General features: G+C 35.2%; 1 protein-coding gene and 1 pseudogene across 1 annotated transcript; one reads left to right on the top strand and one right to left on the bottom strand.

The window, feature by feature from the left end:
- Nucleotides 1-1,415: 1,415 nt before the first annotated feature.
- Nucleotides 1,416-10,541, bottom strand: LOC116136315 (developmentally-regulated G-protein 3-like). Its single transcript, XM_031422025.1, has 8 exons — nucleotides 10,401-10,541; nucleotides 4,626-4,697; nucleotides 4,281-4,340; nucleotides 3,763-3,872; nucleotides 3,166-3,465; nucleotides 2,647-2,838; nucleotides 2,011-2,062; nucleotides 1,416-1,879 (listed from the first exon to the last, which is right to left on the bottom strand). The coding sequence occupies exons 1-8, from the start codon at nucleotides 10,539-10,541 to the stop codon at nucleotides 1,829-1,831; spliced, it is 978 nt and encodes a 325-aa protein (XP_031277885.1). The 3' UTR covers nucleotides 1,416-1,828.
- A 562-nt stretch (nucleotides 10,542-11,103) lies between these two features.
- Nucleotides 11,104-21,277, top strand: LOC116136314 (annotated as a pseudogene).
- Nucleotides 21,278-22,575: the final 1,298 nt, after the last annotated feature.

Raw genomic sequence — 22,575 nt, 5'->3', positions numbered from 1 at the left:
ATTTGTGAGCCACCCTCAACTTCAAGCCACCTGTTACATTACTCTACTGCCAATATTTAGCTCGAGACTTCTCTTCAATTAGAATATTTTCTTGTCCAATAATCAACATAACAAGCATATTAAGGATTGAAAGACCAAAACAATTTGGACTTGCTATAAGTAACAGTAATCCACATAAACCTATAACAATTTGGACTTGCTAAATATATGAAGCATCTAGAGACACCAAAAAAGAAGTACCAATTATTATTTCGTAACATAAAACAAGCTTTACATATATACTAATCAGGTAATACAGGGTTTTTAAGTGCTTCTAAAGCAAACACAAAAAAATATCCTTCCTATCATAACATGTTGAAGATCAACCCCAACCCATTGCAGAACCCAATCAATATTTTGATTCACCCAAGGAAAATAAAAGCCAAACCATTTTATGTTAGTCCAAAACAATAGAAGCTTATCAACAAATGTGGAAGAAGATATTTTTTAGAAAATTATAGAAGGATATAGAAAAGAGATTTTTTAGGAGAAGTTGTAGAATGTGGTAATAATGTGTGTTAGAATTATTCTTAATTTTATATTATGTGGTGTAGATTGCATGATGAGGACTATAAATTCCTCCCTTGCATTTGGGTTAGGTATCCTCCAAAAATTAAGTCTTTGTATTCTTAGTTTGAGTGTGGTGTCTTGAGTGTGGTGTCTTAATGTGAGTTGTAAGCTTTCTTTGATTGTTTGTATTTCTCTTCAAATTGTGAGTGGTTTTTGAAAAGTGTTGTAGTATTTTTTATTGTGGTATGATACAAGTAATTTGCTTACTTGTTTGGGTCCAACATTAGTAAGTTTAGAGTCATGTACTCTAAATTTAACTCCAATTGGTATCGAGCGGGACAGTCAGGGATCGTTCTAGGTGGAGTTCTTGAGTCGTGCGGAGTTTGGTAACACAACTGTACAAACAGTAAATGTTATGAATGGATGTAGAGAGCGACATAGAGAAGATATAATATGATGGTGGCATACATGTGCTTTCATTGTGGGATTATTGCTTAGCTATTTTCATCACAATCTTATTGAATGCATGTGCTATGACAATAACAATAATGACCACCATCGCACATTGCTTGATATTGTGCATTTACACTACAATCATAAAGAGGAATTTGACTGAATTTGTTTTCTATGCCCAGTCCATCCATACCATAAGGTTCTATCTACGGTAACCAATAACGTTACTCTCATTCTGACCATTTCTATTTCATAAGCCCTATCAATTCATAAGGTTCTATCTACAGTACCTCAGCAATGCTACCCTCCACATAGATCGTTGTTGTTTCCGATGCCCAATCCATTCATACAGTTCTATCTACGGTAACCAAATCCTCAATCAAAAGAAGAAGAATGAATGGACTTGCATAAATCATATCCGAATTATATCATGCAAAAACGTCATTAAGAGTGTTTTATCACATGTGAGAAATGACAATAACTTACCAATAGGTCATCTGAGTGACTTGTACAATGCGATATTCAGATTTTATAAATGTAGATGAATGGATGCCTCACGAAAGGCGTAAAGAGGAACAAGTGCTAAATTCTCTTAATTCTTCTATGTCATCAAATCTCATACACAACACAACATTAGGAATACTACTAACCAGGCAACGAGGTGAATCACCACCCAAGCAAGCGCTTGACCACAAAATGGCTTACTTACACATCAAGCTTTTCTCTTGGTCTCTCTACCTAATCTCATCACAGGATCTGAACTCTTACAGAAAGGTTTCACGAAGAAATTTGTAGCAGAATACAGATGGATTTTGATATTCCTCAATCACACCTTTTTGATAATTTGAACAACATCTTCATCCTCGAGCTCGTGTTCCTGGTAAGAATAAACCACCAAATATAGATTTCAATCGGCAAACTGAATGAACATGGACTCGGATAAAAATAACACAACTTTAATAAAAATAAAGGAATTGAGTATACGAATATCAGGTTTTAGAATCAAACCTTGCCAACTCTCTGGGGCTTGTGTTTCACGCTTGACCCCCATACCAGAGCACTGCATAATTTTTTCCACAGTCAGTACTCACTTTTGAGAGAAATACAGACTAGAAAGATGACAACAGAAACTAAAAAAAGAAACGACATTCAGCCTCACTAGAGCATCTCAAGGATATCAAGTAAAAAGGAAATGAAGTGGCGTTTTGCGGAAAAGAAAATCCTAACCAACCAAAAGTAAATGATGACAAATGAATTATAAGTGTCTTCATCCAAAGATTTCTCCCCAATACAGTGTCAGCAGCATCTGTTGACTTGTATTTCTAGGCACAAGTGATACAACTCTATTTGATTATGACACTTGATGATCGTGTTGCCATCAGACATAAAATGTTCGGGAGCAAACAACTAAACAAATGTCCAGAAAAGACTTCTGTGTAAGCCCTGTAAGCTAGACGTACTATTTCCTCGGTAACACAAAATAAACTGCAGGACTGACTCCTATGATAACTCCTTGTGTGTACGAAGAGTGAAAACAACTAAACAATATGTCCAGAATGGACTTGGTGTTTTCAATTACTGATGCTCCCATCTTTTAAGAAATCAAAACTTTTGAAGTCACAAGATATGGGAAATAATACTCACTACTTAAATTGTTTAAGCATATCTTTATGGATTCTGTTGCAGAAGTCCTCAACCTTCCTCCTCTTTGATGACAGAATAACAGGGTCTTCATAGTCTGGATTCATCCCTTTGGGCTTGGTGTATATGCGAGTCAAATTAAGATATTCCCATATCTTATCCAGCAGGCCATCAAGGTTCCATTCCAAATGAGCACTGTACAAAGTCATGCAAATCAAAGGTTAAAAGACTAAACAAGCAGGCGAAAAGAACTCGAAAGCATTATACTAACACTATAAAAAGGTAAACTATACATCATTGTATTATACCACATAATGGTAAAATCTACATTTGTAATGCTTCATTCAGCTGGTCAGTGTTAGAGAACGTTTAAGTAAGATATTATTATCCATATGAATTTTTACTCCACCCACAATTTACAGTATTTATCTTTAATGAATTTCAACATGTAATTGTGAAGGAGAGTTTACAGATAAAGGGTTTAAGCAATTATCAGATAACAAAATAAAATATAGTACTAACCTAACCGGGCAGTAGTGAGGAAGTTTATCCAATATCTCCAGTTCTTCAAGGGTGATCTGATCAATCTTGTTCACAGCATAGATGCAAGGCATATATATCCTACTGCCCTCAATGACATCGATGAGGTCATCAGCGGTGGCATCATACCTCAAAGTAATATCAGCATTGTGAATTCTGTACTCACTGCATATTGCCTTCACGGTATCTAAGTCAAGATGTGTGTTGGTAACAGTTGAGGTAAAATTAATACCTCCCTTATCCTTCTTCCTGAACGTCAGATTAGGTGGTTCCTTGTTTAACCTGTTATGAGTATAAAAAATAATTAGATCAATATGAACAATAAGCAAGTATTCAGATGGGAGAACAACTGCAAAAAAATTGGCCCAAATTTCAAACAGCAGCATGTATACAGATTTCATAAATTTAAATTACAAGATTAGCATCAAACTAAGTGCCAAATGCCTTCATGGATGCATGATGTCAGAGGAAAGAGTAGGGCTACTTAAAAAAAAAAAAGGTACAATTCGTTTTTTTTCTCAGAGCACACCAAAAAGCTTTTGCTTTTTGAATAAAGATATTTAAAAGCACACATATTACCTTATACCAAATCCCTCAAGCTCTTTCTCTATCAGACGCTTGTGAGTTATTGGCTTTATTGCATCAAGAACAATTAAGATACAATTACATGTCCTAGCAGTGCTGATAACCTGGATTCCAAATACAAGACTTTTTCAGCATACTGATTTGTCAGAAAGAGGATATAAAGATGCTTATGAACCAGAACTATGCAAACTAAAAATGTCAATATTAAACCCATAACCATTTTATACTAACATAATTAGCACTCATACAGTACATCTAAACTTTTCCATACCTATAATTAACGCTAAAGGGTAATAACAGCAACGATTAAGTATCATTCCATTCAATGACATTGACAATCAAAATAGTTGAGATTAAAAAATGAATAAAAATTCAACTCCCTGGAAAGTGAGGCTCCAAAGGAATTATGGCCCTTCACTACCCTTTTACAGCACTTTGAAATGAACAATCAAACATGCAAGGCTAGCAAAAATCCTAAAAATAAAAGTAGAATAAACAATTTCATGACTTACCTGCCTTCCTCTACCCTTTCCATCCTTAGCACCCTCAATAATACCAGGCAGATCCAACAACTGCCAAACATAAACGAAGAAGCATTACATATATCATTATAGAATTATTTCAACCCTGAGGGAAACAGGGGAACAAAAACATGTCAACCAATAAATATTCATTTGCACTCATACAGACATATCCCAAAAACATGTTTTGTCCTGGTTGGTGCTCACATATTTTGACAGATAAATAATATATAGTTTCCTAACATAATGTTCAACGTTCACTGTCACAGCTAAATTTAACACTATAAAAGGCCATGTCACTGCCCAAAATAAAAAGGAAAGTATAAATAATAGTACCTGAATTTTAGCGCCTCTATATGTGATCACACCTGGGATACAGGTTAAGGTAGTAAATTCATATGAAGCAACCTGTATATCATAACAAATATAAATCACATCAGGAATCCATGATNGCGATTAACACCAATTAATCGTCTCACTAATACACAGACCAAGATTGGCCCCTAGCAAGGCATCATGGCCACCCGATAGATTCGGATTCAGCAAAGTAGCTACCTGTCAACGATATGGTTACCGTGCAATTCGATCCTTTCATCATACGTTATCTCGACGAGACAAAGGCATAGAAATAGTGTCAACCTTCGGTTACTCTCGATATTATGTATTCAGTTTCTGGACCAATGACCTGTATTATAAACTGGATAGAGCAACAACTCAATCCCACTGTGGCCACAGTTTTAGTGTTATTGTCATATACTGAATTGCGCCGTGAGATAACTTCTCCCGTACCTGGGAGTGATGAATCCTCTGTCTATCCACCATAGTCTTGATACACTCCTTGATGCAGCCAATCACACTGTATTGACAGCTCTAAAAAGAACTGCGTTAGGCTAGTGTCAAACTACACCAATCGGTGCACAAGGAGCTCCAGTGATCTCAAGTCTAAGGATCATATGTACCACCATTCGTTAGAGGATTTGTTCCATAGACATTGGGGTTACAATCCATATGGAATCCTCTGGTGGGTTAGTCCAGTGAACTTGCTGCGGTGTATTCAGCTATAGCAAGCACCTATGTGTTGCACCAGGTTGTCACCAAACAACCTTGACAAGTGAGATCAGCCACTACCTTTCGATAGGGTCGTTCAACACTATGATAGCCTTACCGTATTATCTGTGCCCTTACTTTAGAATAATACTAGGGCTACTGACGTTTCTAGAATGGCCACCATATGTGCTCATAGGGTTCTCACTATCAAGATTTGAAACACTTGATACCCTCGTCACGGTTCTACCATTCGAAGGACATATATCAATACATATTGCAATAATAATGATTTACGCGATATAGAATAAAATGACTTTTATTGATTATTGAACATTATTGCAAAGAGTCAATTCTACAATAATTGATTGGCTCTAGGGCATCTACTCTAACATTATTCCCAATTTTTGGTGGCCTAGAAAAGAGATAGAAGTGTAGCCAAATTAGAGTTGGTTTGTGCACATAAGTTGTTTGATGAAATGTCAAAGAGAAGTGTTTGTATGAGTATGATTATGTGTTATGTTGAGATGAGTTTGTAGATGGTAGAGAATGACATGTTTGCATTCCATATTGCATTATTGCATCCAAACATTTGAATTTAGGAAGAAATATAAGCATGAAGCCATCTACATGCATACGTACTCATAAGAGCATGAAAAAGCACTAAAGAATGTTAAAGAGTAAATAGAAAGAAATGAGAATATTAAAGAAGTTCAAAACTGAATTTTATTTAAAGAAGTGTAAAAAGATAAAAAGAAGAAAAGGTTGTTGCGATGGGGAACCCGTGAGTGACAAGAAGAATTTTCCCCACATGCACGCCGCGTTTAGTGATGGCCTAAGAATAAGAAAGAAGAATTGGTACAGTCCGTAAGAGTGCCTGTGGATGAGGGTTGTACCCAAGAAAGAAGAATACACTCACACGGCCAAGGTTCCAAATCCATGCCTCAATCGAGTCTGATCGGCAAAAGAATAAGAAAAGAAAAGAAAAGAATAAGAAAGGAAAGAAAAGAAAGAATAGAAAGAAAGAATAGAAAGAAAGAAAAGAAAGATTAGAAAAGAAAAGAAAGAATAGAAAGAAAGAAAGACTAGAAAAGGAAGCAAAGAAAGAAATAAAAGAAAAGAAAAAAAAAGCAGAATAAGAAAAATAGAATAGAAAATGCATATTTTATACATTTCTGCATTGGCATTATATATATGCATAATACCATGCCCATTATCTGAGTAGTGGGAAACTAGAATAGAGAAAGAACAGAGAGAAAAACAAAGTAAGAGTAGAGAAAGCATAGAAAAGAATGGGGAAATGAGAAGTAAGGAAAGAAATTCAGAATTTAAGCAACGGAGAGAGAAGGGAAGCATATCGAGTTTGCTTACTGAGCAATTAGTGCTCACCCCGTTGTTTTCAATGTTTTTGCAAGAAACAGGTGAGATGCGGTCACTTGGAACATCACGCAGCGGAAGGGTTGGGCAAAACCATCAAGTTACTATTTTGAGACTTTATTATATTATGTAAAGTTTTGTGTATAAATAAAATTAAATATGGGCCCATAATTTTATACTCGTTTATATATATATATTCTCTTATATATAATAAGTAAGTTTTACTGTTATTTTACGAGTATACTAGCTAGAAAGAGAGTCATTACAATTCATTTGTTTGATGAAAAATGAATTTGAAATAAGTATGGTAGGAGAGTTAAATATATTTCTAGGACTTCAAATCAAACAATTGCAAAATGGTATGTTTGTTTTCCAATCTAAATATGCTAGAAACATGTTGAAAATGTTTAGTTTAAAGAGTGCACAGCATGCTAGAACACCCATGAGTGCTACACTTAAGCTGTCCAGAGATGAACATAGTAAGAAGGTAGACACTAAATTGTATCAAAGCATGATTGGAAGCCTTCTTTACTTGACTGCTGGCTGACTTGAAGTGTGTTTTAGTGTTGGCATATGTGCTAGGTTTCAAGTTAACCCATCGGACTCAGTTGAGGCATGGATTTGGAACCCTGGCTTTGTGAGTGTTTTCTCTAATTCTGGGTACAATCCTTATCCACATGCATTTCTAACGGACTGTATGATTCTTCTTTCTGAATTTTGAGGCTACTAACTAAAGGCAGTGTGCATGTAGGGCTATGTCACTCACGGGCTCCCCATCGCAACAACCTTTTCTTCTTTTTATCTTTTTACACTTCTTTACATAAAAATTCAGATTTGAACTTCTTTAATATTCTCATTTCTTTTTATTTACTCTTTAACATTCTTTAGTGCTTTTTCATGCTCTTATGAGTATGTATGCATGTAGATGGTTTCATGCTTATAATTCTTAGTAAATTCACATGTTTAGATGCAATAATACAATATGGAATGCAGACATGTCTTTCTCTACCATCTACAAACTCAATCCAAAGTAACCCATATCATACTCATACATGCACTTCTCTTTGAAATTTCATCAAACAATTCATGTGCACAAATCACTAATTTGGCTACACTTCTACCTCTTTTCTAGGCCCCCAAAAATTTGGAATAAAATCTTCTATCTTTAATGCCAAACCTGTCCAAAATTTCTACTCCAATTCTTCCAAATTTCATCCAAACTCACATCAAATATCAAATATCAAATATACCAACACTACTTCTCATGGATAAGTTCTAATCATCATTCAAAACCAAATCCATCAACAATTCTTCATATAAAACACATATATGCATAAAAGAAATTCTCTACACAATATTACTTAAATCATAACTAGAGTAGGATTTACTTACTTTAGATGTGAGCAATCCAACACTTTAATAATCTTCTTTGATCCAATCTCTTAAACCCTATGAACACAAATCATCAAAATTCAACACTTGAAAAATTAAAACTCACTTCTTAGTGCAAGGATCTTACCTAAGGATGCTTGGGATTGAAAATCCACTAAAAAGTACCGAAAATCTATGAATTTCCCTTGAAAAAGAATTAAAGAAATTGAGAGAATTAAAGTGATAAGTGGCGTGAAAGAGGAGAAGAAGTGGCTAGGGTTTCACTCGTCAATTCTTGATATAACATAATATTATTTTTAGTTTCCCATTTTNTTCAACTGTTGTGTGAAAGCCTAAAGAAAGCAAAGCAATGCCATTTTTTTAGATGGTTTTGTGAAGTTTGTGTAATGAAAATGAAATGAAGAGTTGAATCAATCCACTTTTTTTTATGTTTTTTTGTTAAATTTATTTTCTTCCACTCTTCTCCTTAATTGGGTTCTCTCTTCTTCTTCCACTCTTTTGTATTATTAATTGTTGCTCTAATTCTCAAGTTGATGATGGATTTCTTTTCTGATGAAATTCCAATTATGAAGAGATGGAATTCTCGATTCCCCGATAAATACAAATGTAGTATCTTTCTTTCTTCATGAATTACTTGGAGAGTCATGACAGTGGGTTATTGTAGGATAGTTTTTCTTAATGATTAGTTGTGCGCGTAAACAAACCGGACACCTCATTTAACCAAAATAAAAAATAAAATCAACATCTAAGCCTAAAAGGTTTAATTTTGGAATTTTATTTTAACATAATTTCAATGCTTTAAAACCCAGCTCAGCTCAGTCGATTTAATCGGTTCAACTGGGACTCGAAAGCTTCGACGGGTCGGGTCTATATTTTTTCTATTCACGCAAACCCTAGGATTTGGGAGTATGATCGGTGGACAATTGATGATCGGGATGTCGGGACTTTTGAAGAGAAAGTGACTGCAAATGCAATGGTGGTGACGGAGTTGATTTCCGGTGAGTAAATCGACTGGAAATCGAACAAAACTAGCAACGGCAACAACCGTCTTTTGTTGGCGATGGGCGAAGCTAACGGGAGTGGGATGGCGTGGGTTTTGGTCAGAAGGAAGAGGGGAGTAATTTCTAGGTGATGGGGAGAGCTGTCGACCCCAGCGTCGATGAGATCTGGCCTGGAATGTCGACGCCGACGTCAGTGAGATATGGTCAAAATCGAACCTATTTCGGCCAGATCTTGGGTAAATTTTAAGGGGATTGGCTTAAGGGATGATTATGGTTGCATTTGTGGTGTCATCGCCGCCAATCAGTTGTTGGCCGATTTGTATTTGGAGTGTGTTTGCTAAATTTTAAACCTATAGAGACTCAACTGTAATTATTAGGGGTGTATTTATTGAATTTTAAAAGTTTTTGTCAACCAGTTTAACCACAGATCAAATCGGTTAAATCGGTCAACCCAGAACCCAACAAAACCCAGCAACTTTGCCAGGTTTCACCCCAGGTTGGGTTTTAAAACATTGCATAATTTAAAAGAAGACAATGAAAGTAATATTCTATAGTGTATTAATTACATCTTGCTTTTTATGTTATTTATATTCATCTTTGTATTGATCTTAAACAAATCTATGATCTCTAGGACATATATTTGTGTCTTATTAGTGGGTGAAAAGAAGAAATTAAAAAAAAAAAAACATTTTCTTTTTTCTTATAACTTTTAAACTTAAAATGTATTATACATAATAGGGTTATTGATTTTTTTAAAAAGAAATTTTTAATAATTTCACAGAGTTTTTAATAGTATGAGAGGGTGTTTATAATATTTTTATAAAGAATTTTTTAATAATTTCGTTGAGTTTTTAATAATATGAGAGGGTGTTTAATTATTTCAAGAATATACGAATAATTTCTTATAATTGTGGGTGTACTTTAAATTAATTATTAATTATTGTATAAAAATATGAAAAATTATATTGAATAACCCATTTTGGGGATTTTAGTTAAAAAATATGCTATTTCTAAAGCCTTTAATAAAATTACTATATTGTATAATTCCTATTTTTTGAGAGATTTTCACAAATAAATCAATTTTCAATTCACACACACACACACACACACACAAAGGTTATTTATATACTTTTTTATAAAAAAGATTATTTAATAGAATTATATTAAATAAAAAAAAGTTTATTTAAATTTACTATAAGCATTTTTGTATATTTAGCTTTTTGAGACATAATTCAACAACATAAAACGACAAGACAAATCTAGACTCTTCACGTCGATTCTCGTGCCCCCTTAGTACCCTCCTCCTGCTCGGCTGTCTCCGTAGTTCCCTCCTTCTGCTCGGCTGCTTCCCTCTCCGTCTCCTGTCTCCGTTTCCGCCGCCCCAAGCCTCCACACTTAGTAAGTTTACATTTTTCTTTTCTTTGTTGTTGGTATTCATTGATTGATAAATGACTTCAATTTTTTTTACTTCTATTTTCTTTTAATGATAGTATTTTTTTTTTCTTTTCTCAAATTTTCGACGCATTTACCCCCTCACAAGCTCCTAGATTTTTTTATTTTAAATGTTTTATGTTTCATTTTAAAGCAAAACCCGGCTGGTTGATTGAGCTTATAGTGCGCTTTTGAGTACAGTTAATCAATGGTTTAGTTTTACTTGCATGAAAAATAAAAAATTTCAATACTCAATTGAAGATTTGTTCGAATAATAATTTATCCTCTGTTTAAGGTTGCTGTATGTTTATTTGTTATCAAAGAGACTGGAGCTCTTATGATCTTCTGTACCACTTTATTAATTTTACTGATTAAAAGGTTTTTTTTTTTGGTTAATTTTTCTAAGTTTTCAGTGATTAAAGCTACTAAAAATGATAGTTTCTGTTGGAGATAGCTTAATGTTGCTATAAGTTTTAGTTACTCAAAATTTATGGTTCGAGTAAAGGAAATGGATACTTAAGTTTTGGTTTCTATGATTGTAGTTCCAGAAAAACCCTCAGTTGCTGGAGATGGCAGTCGTGTTCGGTGATCTTAACTCAGCCTCTGGTTTGAAGAAACTTGATGAGTACCTTCTAACTCGCACTTATATTACTGGGTGAGTTCCATTTTGCCGTATATATGTCTGTGTGCTCCCAAGAATAGTGATGGTAATGATGGTTACTTTCGCCTGAAGAATTTTAAGCATTTTGCTGTGTTGCTCCTATCAGGTACCAAGCTTCAAAGGACGATATTACAGTTTATGCAGCTCTTTCAAAGGCACCGTCGTCTGAATATGTGAACGTGTCTCGTTGGTACAACCATATTGATGCACTTCTAAGGATTTCGTAAGTTCTCTTTTATTTGGTTGTTTCCCTGAAATAAGTTTGCTAGTGTTGTTTGAAGTTCTGTTTAACGATGGTGGTGATTTTTAAGTTTCTTATACATGCCCTTGTTTCATTTTTTCAACGATCGCTTGTTTTGCGTATCTATTTCACTAACTTCGACAATATTGCCATTTCAGTGGTGTTTCGGCAGAAGGGTCTGGTGTCAGTGTAGAGGGATTTGCTCCTATCACAGAAGAGGAGATTGCAACCCCTCCAGCAAAGGCAAGTAGTGTTCTGTTTTTATAACATGGAACTGCCTGTATATCTTTACTATGTAATTGCATCGTGCCATTTTGTTTGACAGTCGTGCAAACTGTAACACCCACATCAAGGTATGTAACTTTATTTATGCCCCAATACCCTTAGTTGAATCTTGTTAGTGTTATCTTAGAAAGTATGAAAGAAATTCTTTAAAATGTTATTAGGGGTAAAATGGTCATTTTACTCGTAATTGACTGAGGGACATTGATGAAATTTTTAGAAAGTGTAAGGATAAAATCAGAATCTATATATATTATTATGTAATATTAAGGATTCACGAGAGGAAACCCTAGCCATTCCACCCTTGTACATGCCACCCTTCACTCCGAAAGCTCTCAAATTTTCTTCAACCAATTTCAAGGAAATTCATAGAATTTGGCTTAAATTTGATAGATTTTCAATCCTAAGCATTCATAGGTAAGATTTTAATACCAAGATGTGAGATTAAATTTTAAAGTTTTGAATTCTTATGGTTTTATATGCTTAGGGTTTAAAAGGAAGAGAGTTCTACCAAAGGGAGGTTATAGTTTTGTTGTTGCTCAAATTTAAGTAAATCCAACTCTAGCTTTGATTTGATCCATAGTTGTGTAGAGTAATTTCTTGTATGTTGTATGTGTTTGGATGATGAGAATTATGGATTGAATTGATGTTGAGTGATATGTAAATCTTATGGCCATGAGAAGTGATTCATTAGTATGTGATGAGTTGATGAAATTTTGGATGAAATATGAAAGGATGGATGTTGAGTGGTGGAGTTGAATTTCAGCTAGGTTGGATGTTGGCTTTATGAAAGGATGGACGTTGAGTGGTGGAGTTGAATTTCGGCTAGGTTGGATGTTGGCTTTAGGGAGTTTTTTGCTCCAATTTTGGTGGCTTGAGAGAGATGTGGAAGTATAACCAATTTAGTGTTTGCATGTGCATGTAAAGTGTTTGATGAAATTTCAAAGAAAGTGCATATATGAGTATGTTAGATTATCACCTTGTTATGGTATTGTTGTTGGTAGAGAATATTAGTTCTATAATGATCTCTTTATATGTCATAATGCATTCTTATATTTGAGTATTTGCATTTAGAAGAATAACAAAGAATAAGCTTATTTACATACACATATACATCTATGAGAACATTGAAGAACAAAGAGAAAGAAAGAAAAGAAATTAATTGTAGAATCATTATTTAAAAGAATATAATTAAAGAATCCTTCCAAATCTGAAAATTTTAATTAAAGAAATATAAAAGGTTATAAGAGAAGGTTGTTGCAATGGGAAACACGTGAGTAACAGAGAAGCAGAATAGCTCTACATGCATGCCGCTTTCAGTGAGCGGCCTCAGAATAAGAAAGAAGATTTTGTACAGTCCGTTAGAAGTGCATGTGGATGAGGGTTGTACCCAGAAAGAATTTATGAATACACTCACACGGTGAGGGTTCCAAATCTATGCCTTAACCAAGTCCGACCGGCGAAGTAGAATAAAATAAAGAAAAGAAAGAGAAAAAGAAAAAGAAAGAAACACAGTAAAAGAAAGAAACAGAAAACAAATTGAGAAATAGAAGACTGAATAAGAAAACAGAAAAACAGAAAAGAAAAAGTTACTTTTTAGAAGAAGTTATTCACTTGTGCATGTGCATTATGCTACTTCTACCATCCAGAATTTTCTATTGTATTCAGTGACACTCCAATTTCTACTAATTGTGCTTACATATCGGTAAATGAGAAACCAGAATAATAGAAATAACGAAGAAGAATAGAGAAGCTAGATGTCAAAAAAGAACTCCAGATTAAGAGTAACAGAGTGAGAATAGTAGTATAGTTGGTTTACATACTGAGCAATTAGTGTTCACTCCGTTGATTTCACTGTTTTTACAGGTAGTAGATGAGATGCGGTCAGGTAGAACGTCAAGTAGCGGAGGAGAATGGCAACACTGTCCGTTTGTATTTTGTGGTTATTTATGAGATTTTGTTATTTGAGGTAGGGATTTTAAATGTAAAGTTTGTATTTGGGCCCTCTATTACATACTTATATATATAAATTTTCTATGAGATATATAGTGAGTTTACTGTATATTTTTTAAAGAATTACTAGCTAGAGAGTTTATTACATTTTTGGTATTAGAGCCAGGTTTTGGGAAAAGTAAGAGTCTTTTATTAGAGTGATTTGACAGTGTGCCTCTCCCACCGCATTGACGTACCGTAGATGACCGTTGTAAGTTATTTCTTTTCTTACTTATAGTAGATGGGTTAACTTAGTTGACTAATAATGTTGGTGCCATGTGTTTTAGATGAGATGTATGACTCGATCAGGTAATAACAATGCAGTGAGTATGGGTGAACCATCCAACCCGTCAAGATCTACTCCCCCTGTCCTCGATGAAGCGAGGATTCGTAATATAATACAACAGGTACTGGCAGAGAGTCAGGGGAAATCTATACCGGAGAGAGTTGAGACACCAGTTGTTGTACCGACCACCCGAGAGGAGAGAGAGCGACCAGTACCCCCTATAGTACCATGCTGTCTTAAGCCTATTTATGGGTTACCTAGTCAGCATCAGCCATCAGAATTTAGAGGTACGATGGACCCAATAGTAGCAGAAGAATGGATTCAGTCTGTGGAGCGTACGATGACACTTTTTCCCATGACAGAATGGGAAAAGATTCGGTATGCCAATTTTCTGTTTCGGGGTGATGCCCGGATATGGTGGGAGTTGATGGAGGATACTCATGATATAGCCTCTATGACGTGGGGAGATTTTAGAAGATTGTTTGAGATAGAATATAGAATGGTTGATCGAGTTCATGAAAAGACTCAGGAGTTTATCAGTTTGCAGCAGGGGACCAGTTCAGTGAAAGAATATTCCATGAGATTTAATTCCTTGGCGAGGTTTGCACCAGGTATAGTGAGCACACCAGAATTGAGGATGAATAAGTTTGTGTATGGGCTAAATCCAGAAATAGCTCGAGATGTGATGGTAAGAGCCCAGCCCCCTCAGACTTACAGTGAGGCCTTGGAACGAGCTTTACGAGCTGAAATATTTGTGAATAAGTTGATTCCAACAACTCCATCAACATCAGCTTCTAGTGTTCCACCTCCTGCTCCACAGAGAGGTAGAGCTGATGTCTCCAATAATAGAGAAGCGAAAAATAAGAAAAGATTTCAACCCAAGAAAAATAGGAGGGATTGGCAGAATAAAAGGCCGAGGACTATTGATTTTTCCCCATGTCAGAAGTGTGGGAGATATCATCCGGGGGAATGTCTTAAAGAATTGGGCCGAAATGTGTGTTACAAATGCCAACAGCTGGGACATGTGATGAAAGACTGCAAAGCCCCACGTGCACCCACAGCACAGACGTCCAGAGGTACCAATGCTCGGGTGTTTACAGTAGCACAGAGTGAAACAGAGGCCAGCCCATCCGCAGTTACCGGTCAGTTACTATTTCATTCAGTTTCCCTTTATGCATTAATTGATTCTGGAGCCACACATTCATTTATTACACATGGGATCATAGAAAGATTATGTTTGAAACCTACTATAATATATCAGGCCATTAAGATAGAATTACTAGACGGTGTTAGTGTGGTAACTCAGGAGATGCTTCTGAGGGAGTCCGTAGTGATCCATGGAAGGGTGTTGCTAGTGGATTTGATTGTGTTTGATAATTTTAGGTATGAATTTCCTAGAGAGATATGGAGTAGAGATTAATTACTGAAAGAGGAAAGCAAGATTTAATCTTGATAATGGAGATAAGTTTAGTTTTGGAAAGAGCCACCAACTTAGTATGTTGATTAGCAGTGTAAAGGCCAGAAAAATGTTAAGAAAATGGTGCTCCGGGTGTATTGCCCATGTGGTGCAAAGCAGTGATGTCTCACGACTAGAGATCCAAAGTGTGCCAGTAGTTCGAGAGTTTCTAGATGTATTTTCTGATGATTTGCTAGGTTTACCTCCAGAAAAAGAAATGAAATTTAGCATTGAGTTGGCACCAGGGACAACACCAATTTCTAGAGCCCCTCGTCGTATGGCCTCAATCAAGCTTCAGGAATTAAAGAAGCAGTTTCAAGAACTCTTAGATAAGGGTTTTATTCGACCTAGCCACTCTCCTTGGGGTGCTCCAATCCTATTTGTGAAGAAAAAAGATGGGTCGCTACGAATGTACATAGATTACAGACAGTTGAATAAAGCAACAGTGAAGAATAAGTATCTGTGACTAGAAAAATAGAAAGAACGGAGAAGAATAGAAAAGAATAGAAAAGCTAGATGTAAGGAAATAAATCCAGATTAAGAGTAACAGAAGAAGAATAGTAGTATAGTTGGTTTACTTACTGAGCAATTAGTACTCACTCTGTTGATTTCACTGTTTTTGCAGGTAGTAGATGAGATGCGATCGGGTGGAGCGTCAAGTAGCAAAGGAGAATGGCAACAATGTCCGTTTGTATTTTGTGGTTATTTATGAGATTTTATTATTTGATGTAGAGATTTTATATATAAAGTAAAGTTTGTATTTGGGCCCTCTATTACATACTTATATATATAAATTTTCTATGAGATATTTAGTGAGTTTACTGCATATTTTTCAAAAAATTACTAGGTGAGAGTTTATTACACAAACATTTTCATTTTCTAAGGGTGCAGTTTCTGCATTGTTTTGAACCCTGTGAGTTTAAAACAGTGGGTTCATATTAGAAGAGGGTTGTGGGTTATCGGAAATTTTTTTGTCTCTCCTTGCTTGCTGAAACTTGGTCATGCGGTTCATGAAATGATCTATATATATAACATGGTCTCAGGCAAGTAGCTGCCGAAGGCATGTGACGTATGATGTTGATACTGTTTTGTTTGAGAGACAGAAGAGAGAAAAGAAGGCTGCTGAAGATGCGTGCTGCAGCTGCCGCTTAAGCATCTGACGAAAAAGAGAGAGAATGATAGCTTCTCATCTTGGATAATTTATTAATTGTTTACCGCGTCTATTGTCAAGAAATTGACAATCTTCATCAGTCTATTCTGTATTATTTCAGTTAATAAAAATTAAAATCTAACGCCCTTGCTTTTATTCTCAGCTTCGCGTCAGTCATTCAGTTTTGTGGCGAGTAAAGCCATGCCGGATGAGCGGAGGCCATGAGACAGACAGTGAAAAAGCCTCGAGGAAGCAGGTAGAATGTGACTTCAAGCATGGAAGAGGGCCTACTCTGGGATGACATGATATGATTCTTTACTCTACTTCAACATAGTAACTTCGCCCATCTTTAATGTTGGGACGAAACCATACTTAATGTGAATTCATCATGTCTTTCGCTGCACCGGTTTGTCTTCTCCTGGGTGCGCCTACAATTTTGTTTAGTTATCATGTCTTTCTAAAATGACATATTTTTCGTTGCTCACAGAGAAACTAGTTACCTGTAGGGTATGGTAAACTATAAAGAACTGCAGATAATGCTTGCCATTGTGAGATGACTTGAGTCTCTGTCGACAATCTCATTGAGGAACATCTCGAGTCTGTTCAACCGATAAATGCAAATGTACAGAGCTGACGATAATCATTGCCTTCTGATATTAATGACATAGTTGTTGGTTGGAGTATGTATTATAACACATCTCGACCCGGCTTTTCGATTTCTTCAAATCATATACACAAATCTCAGAAGATGAAGACTTTACCCAATTGTGTTTTCTTAGTGTTACAGAATATGTGAATCAGTGGGGAGAGACTGCTGGACGCAGGTTTCAGGACAGGTCTTGAGTGTTCATATATCCGCTAAAAAATGCATTTATAGTATATTATATTAATGTATCTGCTATGTTATTAAAAGAATATTTGTTTTTTTGACAGACAAGGCAGGAGCATTCTCGCCTACTTCAACTGTTGTGTGAAAGCTCCTAAAAGGAAGCACAAGCAAATGCCATTTTTTTGATAAGAGTTTGTGAAGTTTGGGTATGAAATGAAATGATAGGTTGAACCAATCCACTTTTTATTTTATTTCTTTATTGTTTCATTTCTGTTCTTCATCTTCTCCGTTAGTTTTAGGTTATCTCTTCTGCCCCACTCTTTGGTATTATTAATGTGGCTCCTAATTCTCAAGTGATGGATTTCTTGAATGAAATTCCAATTAAAGAGATGGATTCTCGATTACCACGATAAATACAAATACAGTATCTTCTTTGTTCTATGAATATTGAGGAGTCATGGTCGTGAGGTATTGATCGGTAATATGAAACTTTTCTAAAGATAGTCGGGCTGTCGAATAAAAACCTCATTGAATTCAAAAACAAAAAAAAAAAAAAATCAACATACTCTTTCTTGGATAAGTCTCGAGAAGGTTTAATTTGACGAATTTTTTTTAACAGAATTTAAAGATACATGCAAGTAATATCTTATAGTGTATTATTCTATAATATCAGCGATGCATTAAATTTAAATAAAAATTAAAAACTTATGTCTGACCTTATAAAATAATAATTAGTCTGCTTGTATGTTATTTATTATTCATCTTTGTATTGATCTTAAACAAATCTCATATCTTAGGGAACGTGCAGTTGTGTCTTATTAGTGGGGGGAAAAGAAGAAATTAAAAAAAAAAAAACATTTTATTTTCTATCCATAAATTTATTTAAACTTCAAAGTATAGGCACATAATAGCGGTATGGTTGTGATATTTTCTAAAGAATTGAATAATTGCACAGAGTTTTATAGTATGAGAGGTGTTTATAATATTTTTTTTTCAAAGAATTTTTAGATAATTTCATTGCAGTTTTTAATAATATGAGTGCAGCGGGTGTTTATTTATTTCAAGAATATATCGAATAATTTCTTATAATGTGAGGGTGTATTTAAATTAATTATTAATTATTGCTTTTTTTATATAAAATATGCAAAATTATATTGAGGTAACATGTTTGGGCTTATTATTAAAAAATACGCCATATTTCTAAAGCCTTTAATAAAATTACCTATATTCTAAACTTCCCTTTTTCAGAGTGATTTCACAAATAAATACCTTTTTTTCAATTCACACACACACACAAAAAAAAAAAAAAAAAAAAAACAGGTTGGTATTTATATAATTCTATAAAGAAAGTTTATTTAATAATAATTTAATATAAAGCATTTTTGTATATTAGCTTTGAGACATAATTCAACAACAGAAACGAGCAAGACAAGACGAATCTAGACTCTTCACGTCACACTCTCCCTGGCATTCTTAAGACCCTACCTCCTGCCCGACGATGTCTCCGTAGTACTTACCCTCCTAATGCCCCTCCGGCCTGTCCTTCCTCTCCGTCTCTGTACTACCGTTTCCGCCGCCCCAAGCCTCCACACTTAGTAAGTTTTTTTTACTTTTTTATTTCTTTGTTGCTGCCGTTACCATTGATTGATAAGTGAGGTTAATTTTTTTTACTGCGATTTCTATTCAATGATAGTATTTTTTTTTTTTTTTCACCTCAATTTTCGAAGCATTATCCTTCACAAGACTCTAGATTTTTATTTTAGCAGGCTTCTACATTTCATTTTTTAAGCAAAACCGGTGGTGATTGAGCTTATAGTGCGCCTTTTGAGTACAGTTAATCTAATGGTTTAGTTCTACCCTTGCTCTGAAACAATCAAATATTTCACTACTCATTGAAGATTTGTTCGAATTAATAATTATCCTATGGTTAAGGTTGACTGGAGTGTTTATTTGTTATCAAAGAGACTGGAGCCTATTAATGATCTAAATTGCTAACACTTTATAATTTTACTGAATTAACCAGTTTTTATATTGGTTAATTTTTTCTAGAGTTTTCAGTGCTTAAGCTACTAAACGATAGTGTCTGTTGGAGATAGCTTAAGTTGCTATAAGTTTTAGTTACTCAAAATTATATGGTTCGAGTAAATAGAAATTGCGCATGCTAAGTTTGATTCAGAATGTAGTTCCAGAAAAACTTCAGTTGTACCTGGAGATGGAAGTCGTGTTCGGCTGATCTATAATAGCCTCTGTTGAAGGAATGATGAGTTACTTACGGCACTCGCGAGTTATAATTACTGGGTGATGTTCTATTTTAGCCGTCATAATGTCTGTGATGGCTCACCAAGAATAGTGATGTAATGATGGTCTACTGTTCGCCTGAAGAATTTTAAGCATTTGCCTTGTTGATCCTATCAGGTAAAAGACCTCAAAGGACGATATACAGTTCAATTGCAGTGCTCTTTCAAAGGCGACCGTGTCGAATATCGTGAATGTCGTCTCGTTGCGCTACAACCATATGACGCCACTTAGAAGGATTCGTTATAAGTCTCTTTTATTTGGTTGTTTCACTAACTAGTTTGTCAGTGTTTTTAGAAGTTCCTGTTTAACGATGGATGATGATTTTAAGTTCTTATACCTACTTTGTTTCATTTTTTTTTCAACGATCGCTTGTTCTGCCGTTCTATTCACTCAGACTTAGACAAGTATTGCCATTCAGTGAGTGTTTCGCAGAAGGGTCTGGTGTCAGTGTAGAGGGATTGCCTCCTATCACAGCAAGAGGAGATTGCTCAACCCCTTCCAATTGGTTGACACAAAGGCAAGTAGTGTTCTGTTTTTTTTATACATGGCCACACTGCCTGTCTATCTTCTACAATGTATTGCATGTGCATTTTTTGACAGTCATGCAAACAATTCATTTCTTACGCAGCAGTTTCTGCATGGTTTTGAACGCCTGTGCGTTTAAAAACAGTGGCGTTCATATTAGCAAGAGGGTGTGAGGATTATTCCGGAGTTTTTTTTTTTTCCGGCTTGCTGATGAAACGTGCGTCAGCGCGTTATAGCGACTGTGACTGTTACAGGTCTTCTACAGGCAGCAGCTGCGGAAGAGGATGACGAAATGATAGTTGATCGTTTGCGTGAGGGACACCAAGAGATGAAAAAAAAGAAGGCTGCTGAACGAGCGATGCAGACTGCGTCTAAGGCATCCTGCGGAAAAAGAAGAACTGTAAGCTTCTCATCTTGGTAATTATTAATTTGTCTTAGTTATCCAGAAATTTGACAATCTTCCTTGTATTACTTTAGTTAAATTAAAATACAAAATCCATAAGCACGCATTGAACTTTTTATTCGCAGCTGGTAAGGCATAGTTTGTGATAGTCCCCCTCTCAGTATCCAAGCCATGCGCATGATTGATGACAGACCGATAGAAACAGCTCGAGGAAGCAGTTAGAAGTGGTCAGAAGGAAGGGCTACTCTGGGGAGCATGTATGTTCTTTCTCTACTTCAAACTAGTCTTCTCCCTCTTAATGTTGGGACCAAAACCATCTTTCAGTGAATTCATTCATTCTTTCGTTGATTTGCCTTCTGGGTGGTACAATTTTGTGTTTTCTGTCACAGCGAAACTTGTACCTGTCGGGTATGGTATAAAGAAAATTGCAGATAATGCCTATACCATTGTCGAGACTTGGTCTCTGTCGACAAATCTCATTGAGGAACATCTGATGTCTGAACCGATAAATGAATTGTACCAGAGCTGCCGATATCATTGACTTCAACAAGATATGTGAGTACTTATATACACACCTCTGGGCTTTCAATTTCTTCAAATCATTTACACAAACTCTCTGAGATGACTTAACTCTTCACTTGTTACAGAATACGTGAATCCCCGTGGCGAGGACTGTGGAGAGTTTTTCAAGGACAGGACTTGTGGTGTTCATTATCGCTCAAATGATTATTATATATTCTATTAATGTATCTGTGTTATTAAAGAAGTTTGTTTTGTGTGGATTTGCTTACTAGTCGAATGTCTATCTTGAGTAATTTTGGAAGTTTTAGACCATTGTAGCTGAGAGTGGGTTTTCCTTGTCATAGTTAAAACAATAATATGAGTGTGTGAAAAAAACATTGACTTGAATCTCTCCTTTCTGTGTTAAGTGCATCACTGCATATCTATAAGAGCTCTTAAATCAATCCGCAATCTCTTTTTTTCCGGCAAGCCTATTGATCTGTTAAAATCAAGAATTTCTCCTGATGCGAGCTTTACTTGAGCAAAATAGAAAGATTGGTTAAGAGCTCAAATCATAGAAGATCCAAATTTGTCTTTGGCAATACAAATTCTTCGTTGAAATAGCTAGGTTTATGACTGTTTGTTGTTTTACTGTAAGAAGATGCAAATTTTTATTAGAGTTTTTTTTTTTTTTTGGAAAGTTGTACTCAAAATTAAGTTCAATCAGATTCAACCTAAACCCATTAAGCATTTTTAACTCAGAAATAATAAATCAATCTATACATTTTGTAAGACAAGAATTCAGGAACACGCCTGTATCCTACTGTAAGATTATGGTGTTAAAGTTATTCGTAATAGTTTATGGGTGAACAATCTTTCCGAGAAAATTGAAATATCACTTTATTTGCATATACAATTCATAAAAGCTCCTCATTTGTTTATTTTTTAATTTTTTGGCTAAAATAATTGTTGGATAATAAAATTTTATTCTAAAGTTTGGTTTAAGTAACATTTTTGGTAATTAGTAATATTTTGGTTCGAGGTTACCTGAGGGCGAGATTGTTATTTTTCCCTATAATTGTATAAACAGCACAGAATACAACTGTACAAACAGTAAATGTTATGGATGGATGTAGAGAGCGACATAAAGAAGATATAAAATAATATGATGGTGGCATACATGTGCTTTCATTGTGGGATTATTGCTTAGTTATTTTCATGAATAATACTTTGGGTACTAACGGATGGATACTAATCTGTGTACTAACTAAAGCATAGTACGGGTACTATACGCATAGTACGGGTACTATGCTTTAGTTAGTACACAGATTAGTACCCATCCGTTAGTACCCATAACATCACTCTATTTTCATCACAATCTTACTGAATGCATGTGCAATGACCACCATTGCACGTT

The sequence above is a fragment of the Pistacia vera genome, unplaced genomic scaffold (genome assembly GCF_008641045.1).
Source record: "Pistacia vera cultivar Batoury unplaced genomic scaffold, PisVer_v2 Contig310, whole genome shotgun sequence".
NCBI classification, from domain to species: Eukaryota; Viridiplantae; Streptophyta; class Magnoliopsida; order Sapindales; family Anacardiaceae; genus Pistacia; species Pistacia vera.
Note: the sequence above shows the minus strand (reverse complement) of the source record. Positions and strands in the feature narration are given on the sequence as shown.